General features: G+C 48.6%; 1 protein-coding gene across 3 annotated transcripts in view; it reads left to right on the top strand.

Moving 5' to 3' along the window:
* The window catches only part of BCL11A (BCL11 transcription factor A), a 78539-nt gene extending 71425 nt beyond the window's left edge, over window positions 1-7114 (top strand). For all 3 annotated transcript variants that reach the window (XM_075088156.1, XM_075088155.1, XM_075088157.1), the window contains exon 4: window positions 2145-7114. In XM_075088156.1, coding sequence (XP_074944257.1) covers window positions 2145-2246 — 102 coding nt within the window. In that variant the 3' untranslated portion in view covers window positions 2247-7114. The remainder of the gene's footprint in view (window positions 1-2144) is intronic.
* Window positions 7115-7350: the final 236 nt, after the last annotated feature.

Here is a 7350-nt window from a genome sequence, read left to right as displayed (position 1 = left end):
GTATATACAGGCATCTGTATACAGATCTATACACGGGCATCTATAGGCAGATGTGGGCTCCATGCACTGCTCAAGATTAACAGGAGGAAAGCATGCAACAATTTATTATTTTTTGTTTAAATTGTGCAGCGATGCGTCTGATCTACAGGTTTCAGAGAGCTAAATGAGCCCTCCGGGCTCTGTGTTGCCCTGCGGCTGTGCACACAGGGCTGGGGTGGTGGTTTGGAGGAGCTTCAGGAGAAGCAGCTCCTCCTGTAGAAGTTGTCTGAGCACCAGCTGGCTGGCGTGAACGACAATGTGCCGTCACCTCAACACCAAAGCAGAATTTGCTAATGTGATATTTTTCTGCCCGTGGCGATGAGTTAATGGCATGATAAACCCACTGAAGTTTGTTGGGTTGGAGCGTGGGTGTCTAAGGCCCCACCGTGTGCTCTCAAGCTGCTTTGGCATCCTGCGCGCGTGTGACCCGCGCTCCCTAGACACTTTCCTCTTTCTCTCTGTGCAAAAAGACATCTCTATAAATAAGAGCAGTATTTGGGTGATGGCATCTCTGTTGTTAAAATCTCAAACCCCATCAAGTTTTGAGGAGGAATGCGTTTTTATGGCACAGACCCCTTTGCTGTTAGTATTTAATCTGCTCCAAATTGAATGATTAACATAATGAAGATGCTGAAACAGTATCCAGAATTGAGGCTACAGATGTTTCATACTTATTATGGTTCCAAGGGCTGAGATAAATACAGGAATAAGTGATACTGTGTCTTTGCCTGACATTCAGGAGGCTTTGGCGTATCTGATAAGATACAGTTTCTGGGTTTATCTAAGTGCAGTGTTTGTACAAAAAAGAAAAGAGATAGCAGCGACTTTTTTAGCTCCCCCCCTCTCCTTTTTTTCGTCCTATAAAGCTTGAAAACCATTTTTGGCAGAAGCATGGGCAAACCATAATATTGACTAGGAGAGTGATTCTGCCTGGCGGGCTCTTTGCTGAAGTTGCCGGAGAGCCACCGCTCCTCGAGCCCAGATGCTCGGCTGCTGGTTTCAGAGGAGCCACAGGGATCCAGGCATGGTGTCCCCTCCCTGCCAAGGGACAGGAGATGTGGGGGACCCGCCATGTTTTGTGCCCTTTGGTGGGGCATACGCTTGGGCTGGGATGGCTGCGGTGCTCTTGGCTCCCTTGAAAGTCTCAGCCAGCTTTAACATCAGCCTAAAACATGTCAGGCTCAGACATCAGCAGCAACGAGCCCTCCCTGGGAGGGAACTGGGCGTGTGCCCAGAGAAGCCACTCCAGTTTACACCTGGTGAAGATCTACTAGGAGCTACTTACTTAGTCTTGACAGCAGCTAGCACGTAGCGCTTCAACCGCTCTCTTAAGTATTAATGAAGCAATTTCCATAGAAACTGGTGCCCTGGTTGGGATGCACAGGTGGATTCTGAGGGTCGTGCTGGCAATGTGCTGGTCTCACCACCGCTGCCGCCAGCAGTATAGCCCTTAGCCTGCCATTTGGGGTAGCACGGTGCTGGGTGATAGGCCTGGAGCGGGGATTCATAGCTGCTCTCATTCTCCACCTGAGCGGATCCAGGGGTGTTTGCTGTTCCATGCTGCCAGAGTTGATGGCGAGTCACCTGTGCACTTTGCTGGGCATGGGCTGGGGCTTTGCAGCTCAAGCTTTGCTACTGCGGTGTGCACTTGCACGCCATGTGACATCCAACTTGTAATGAGTTGGGGAAAGTCCTCCGTGAGCTACCCACTGTGTGGCATATTAACAGTACCGAGGGTCTTCCACACTCGGATGCACTGTGGGTGCTGGGGGAGGCCGCTGAGGTTTTGGGAAGGAGTAGAGGAAATTTTCAGACAGGCTGGCTTGGACCTTGCCCAGACGGAGCTCCTGGCACAGCGTCGGTTTCTCAGTAAAGCCCAGAGGTTTCTCCTCCTAAATGATTCCTGTGGTTCCTGCGCGGTCCTTAGTGATGCCAGATGTGAGAGTGCATCCTGAGAGGAGGAAGGGCTCTGCTGTGCCATATTCCTTTGTGACAGTTGGGTGTCCTAGTTGCTAAAGAAAAAAAAAAGAAGTAAAGTAAGAGAATAACTCGCACTGTGGGCCATGTCACACCTGTTCTCTCCTCTGTCCCCATGCTCTCTGTAGGTTCGGCGTACCCCCCCAGCTGGCGCAGCGCCCAGGGAACCCCGGACGTCTGGCAGTTTTCGGATGGAAGTTCAAGAGCACTTAAATTCTGAAAGAAGGTGAAGCTGGGGCGAGTGGCCGGCAGCATCTTGGCGTCTGGAGGTGGCCTCTGTCCTGCTGGCTCGCTGCATCCCCGGGAGAGCCTGAGATGCCACCTGCTGAAGGCAGCACTCCCTGGGCTCCTCCTGCCTGCAAGACTATCGTATTTATATTTTGTAATAGAGTACAACACTTCTTTGGTTTTTTTTTTTGTTTGTTTATTTCTTTTTTATTTTCTAAAAACAACAAAAAAAGCAAACCCACCCACCAAGGTCAAGGGTTTATCGATGGCTTCGACCGGCTCCTTTCCCTGTGAAAAAAGACTGTCTTGCTCTCATGGACAACCTGGCCTGTTGGTTATCTCCATGACGTGCCATTTCTCTGAAGGTGCATCTGATGTGACAAATTAAAAACAAAACAAAACACAGTGTAGGTCTGTGGGTGGGTGGGAAATTGCCATAATAAATGTTGGAGCTTTAGGTTTTGTTTGCTCTGTCTTTAATTTTTAATGCTAACAAGGGCCAGGCGGCTGGTATGACTTTGTATTACTGTATTGGCTGCAGAAAACCGAGTGCCGAGTTTACAAAGAGAAAGCCAGGGCTGATGTCCATGCGGGAGGCTGCATGGCCCCGGCAGGCAGACATTTCCCGCAGAGCTAGAGCAGGTGTTGGGCTTATGGCTGTGGCACCCCAAGTTGGGGCGAACCCCCGTTGGCGTTCAGTGATGCTGAAGTAGGGGGTCTCCCTGCTCTCCTCCATTGCCCGCCTCCTCTTGATGAATGCAGCTGTTCTATTAACATTTCTGCTGTTAAACTATGTACTTTTGGAGCTGGTGGGATCCGTAACATCCCTTAATGTCCATCCAAGGGAAAGCGAGGCCAGCTGGCATGTTTTGGGAGGTGCTGTCAATACCAGGGGATGCAGGGCCCTGTCCTGAGCCGGGGTACCAGGGGGAGGTTGGTGTTCTGGTGTCTCCAGCCCTTGCACAGCTTTCCCGATTGCCAGTGACACTTGTCCCTTGCTTAGAGCTGAGCACCCACCCAAGGAGTTTGCTAGTTTGGGGCCCAAGAGCTTTGCTGAACAGAAGATGGGTTACATGCATGCTTGTGTGCTGTCTCCGATTGGATTTATAGGCTGTAGCTACTCATGCCTGTGCCGGCGAGTAGGAATGGACCTTATTTGGTGAAAGAAACCAGCTGGGTAGTGAGCAGAGTCGCTGGCCGGCCACATCAGGCTGCCAGGACAGCCGCTGGTGGTCACAGTGGGACGGCGCCAAGCCATGGGGCAGGGCCAGATGATTTATTTGCTTCATGTATTAGCTTCATTCTCACTTCTGGTTTTATTCATTTCCTTTCTTAAAATCTGAGCGAGACACTCAGCCAGGGTGACTCTTCCCTGGCGAAACAGCCACAGGGGAACCAACGTTGCCTTTTCAGTGGGTGGTGGTTGCTCTTTTCTTTTTCAAAAATGCAGGCTGTAGTTCCCATGTCGGCCAGGGCATAGCACAAGCACAGACACTTTTGTACCTTAGAGCTCAGCAGGGGGCCGGGGCAGGCAGCATAAGCACGTCCACACAAGGGAGGGGTCAAGCCAGGAGCCCAGGGGGACTGGTGCATAGGCATGGGTTGACCCAAAGGGAGCCATGCCTGCTTTTTTAAAGGAAATTTGGTCTTTGAAGTCCAAATATCCAAGTATGCACACACTCTAAGTTTTTTTGTATCATTAGGAGATGTTTTTAAAAGGTTCTTCCTATCCCAGCCTTTGTGTCTGCTTATAAGGGGTTTTTTGAGCCTTGGAAGGGTGAATCCTGTTGCATTATGCATTCTATTGGTTGCAAACACACCTTTGGTAAGGAGTTAGCAGCTCCCACAAGCTGCTGGCTCCCTCACTCCTGCCCTGGGGTATCTCTGCACCAGGCAGCTGCATCAGATCAGGGCTAACACAGTTATTAATTGCAAAGGGGGTTGCTCTGCTCTCTCCTCCAAACCGGGAATCACCTGGTACATATCTACAGCAGGCCTGTAATGCTTATAATGAAGGGCAGCTGGGAAGCTGCTTTATAGGGGTTTTTCAGTGTACCGGCCAGTTCTTGGGTGTCTTTCCTCTTACTTTGTCTGGGCACAGGCAAAGCTCAGTTCATGGATGGCTTCTGGAGTAGCTGGTTGTACTTTTGATGCTCTGCCTGGTGGAACAAGTACGATGTGCTCTGCATTCTCCAGCTGTGGCCCATCTCTCCTCCAGCAGCCAGTACGAGGCAGGTGTTTCTCCCAGGAAAAGCAGAAAATAACAAAGCAGTGACAGCTAAATGTGCTCTGCCAAGCGCAGAGAGGAAAAGTTATACTTGTCCTTTCATGAAGTGTGGAAGGTAAAGTGAAATAGTCCTTAAAATGTATGTTTTTTTAATACAGGTGTTAACCCCCCCCCCAACTCTTAGGACTTTAAAACATCTGCAGAATTTATGTGTTGCCTTAAAGTTGCCAGTACATGTAATGACTGTGCTGAGAGCCTCTTGCAAGTGTTAGGGCTGCACTGGGGGCTCCTCTCCCTGTCTGCAGGGCCTGATCCTACTCGCAGGCCCTATGTAGCTCTTGCAGAGTAGCTGCACCAGCACAACTTTTTGGTGGAGCTATGAGGGGTTTCCACTGCCTTGTGCAACCTGGGCTCCTGTGAGCTTTGATTAGGGATATTGTTAGGATCTTTTTGTCTGGCCAGGACTTGGCTGCTACAAAGCTCTTTGCTGTATCTGGCTGTGTGGAGGATCGCCGGTGATCGCATTACAGTGGCTTAACAAGTTTCTGCCAATTAACAGGAGTGGAGGGCTTCCTGCAAGGGGAGAGCTGGAAACCTGTTAGCCTCAAAGCTGGAGGTTGCTCTGTTTTCAGTGTGAGAGGGGTAATATTCCTGGGGATTTTGTATTTAAGCATATTCCCAATGTGTCAGTCTGCACATCAGAGTTAAAAGACTAAGTACATTTGGTCTTTATAAGAAAAAAAAAAGCCAAACAAAAAAAAAAACACCAAAGCTCCTGAAGGTTTGGAGTTTTTAATAAGCAAAAGAAAAGCTCCTTCTTTCCCAGTCCATGGGGCTGAGATGAGCAAGATACCTGGGAATTAACTAGCTCAGCTTTGATTTTTTTTGGTTTAAAAAGCTGCTTTTAAACTTGAAGGCAATTTGACCGTGCTGTATTTTATTTCTAAGCACACTTTCAAGACACTAAAATGCAGCAAAGGTCGAGTCTTTTGTGAAGTCTAACTTAAATTTTGCTTTCAAAATAGTATATATTTTGGATTTGCGGTGCATTTGGGCCGTGGGCTTTTACAAGATGAGAAAGCTCTCTCCAGAAGGGATCTGAAAACTGATCATAAAAACCTGTGAATGAGATTTCAAGCAGCACTCCCAAACCCCCCATGTTTCATTTCAACCCCAGCTTCATGTCTGGTCCCACTAAGTGACCTATGGGACCAGTGGGAGCATCGTGGTGTTGGTGGGAGGCAACGTGACTGCAGACTTTGGGGGAAGTCAGAGGGAAGCACCATCCTTCTTGGGTTGTTGGAGGTTGTTTTACCAACTGTGCTGTTTACCCCATGCTTTTGTTTTGCATCTCACTTCTTCCATCGCTGTGTGTGTTTGAGTTGTCTGGATGCCGGTGAAACCTGGGGTGAGCCTTTACCTGTGTATTTTTGGTGGTGAGGTGGAGGACCTGCTGGACGTAGCTGCCTTTCCAGGGCTCCCTGCTCTGGTGTGATATTTCATGTGATCCCACTATAAATTATTATCGAAGACCAAGCTGAACAACCCCCTGAATAACAGTGGTGCCTCATTTGCTTCTCTTTTCATTCTCTGCTTCCCCCCCCAGTTTTTCCCATTTCAGGCGTGATTAGGCATCATCATTGAATTGTATGTTGTATCTGGTTCAAGTTGATTAAATCTTGTTGCACCTCCATCCCAACATCCCCTGAACCTACTTTCCCCACAGAAGTCTCCCTCTTAACATTAATCTACAGGGGTCCAAATAAACAATTATTCCAAGGAAAGATGGAGTTGGAGGGGGGGAACACAACAAAACCTCCCCACCCCAAATATGGCCCTTATTCCTTAATCTCACTGGATAGAGTTACACATCTGGTAGAGGCTTGTTCGTTGTTGCTATTACTTTTATTGCGTCTTTAGCGGTGATGAAGTTCAGATGGCAGAACCAGTGGGCCCCAATTTAATTTCGTCTGGCCTCCCGTAATGAGCAAGATGTGATCCCCGGGAAGCACTGGCTTGGCTGCAGCTCCAGCAGGCAGGCGCTTGCGTGCCATGGTGATGGGCAGAGGTGGTGCGGACAGACAGCTGGACAGGCAAAACCCCATGGCAAGGGTGGGAGGGGGGTGGGGAAAAAGGACAAAGCTGGAAATAGGAATGATAATGGGTGGGTGGAGGTGTCTATGCTGCGTGAGCATTAAATACTGCAGTGAGACGGATGGGTGATGGACAGATAGCTTGTCATGTCAAAACCCAGAAGCAAGATCAAAAGGTGGATTTCTGCCTTTTTTGGTGGCTGGGGTGTGCACGTGTTGTGATGCTTTCTGAGGTTGCTCTAGCCCTGATGGCTCTTCCCTGGTGATTTCTGTGACCCTCTGGGTTTCCAGTGGCAATGTATAGAAGCTCCCACCTCTCCCCAAATGTCTGCAAATGCATGTGTCTAAGGGCTATACAGGATTCATTTATGGGCCTCCTGTTGGTGGGCTATGTGCATGCAAAATGAAGGTTGTATTTGGCTTCTAATATTCAGATCTATATTCCATATTGTGTTGACCAAGAAAAACAACTCAGCCCCTGTGCTGAAGAATGTGATGGACTGATGACTTTCAGAAACATACTGTAAATCAAGGAGGCTAATAAATACTTGCTATTAATAAAACGAGGCTACTGCCTTTCAAGTTATTTTCATGCTTTACAACATCTTAAAATTTAAATGGAATGAAAAAGGCAATACTTTTAGACCTTCCCTTTTCCCCCAGCATGGTTGTTGCTAAACTTAACCTCCTCAAATGCCCAGAAAAGATGAGGTTTCCTCAATAAGCAGGTCTAGATGGAGCAATAAAACCCCTGCCCAACCCTATGGACCTGATGAGGGGCTGACC

This window comes from Phalacrocorax aristotelis, chromosome 3, assembly GCF_949628215.1.
Source record: "Phalacrocorax aristotelis chromosome 3, bGulAri2.1, whole genome shotgun sequence".
In the NCBI taxonomy this organism is placed as follows: domain Eukaryota; kingdom Metazoa; phylum Chordata; class Aves; order Suliformes; family Phalacrocoracidae; genus Phalacrocorax; species Phalacrocorax aristotelis.
The sequence above is the reverse complement of the archived record's forward strand: the minus strand, read 5'-3'. Positions and strand labels throughout refer to the sequence as shown.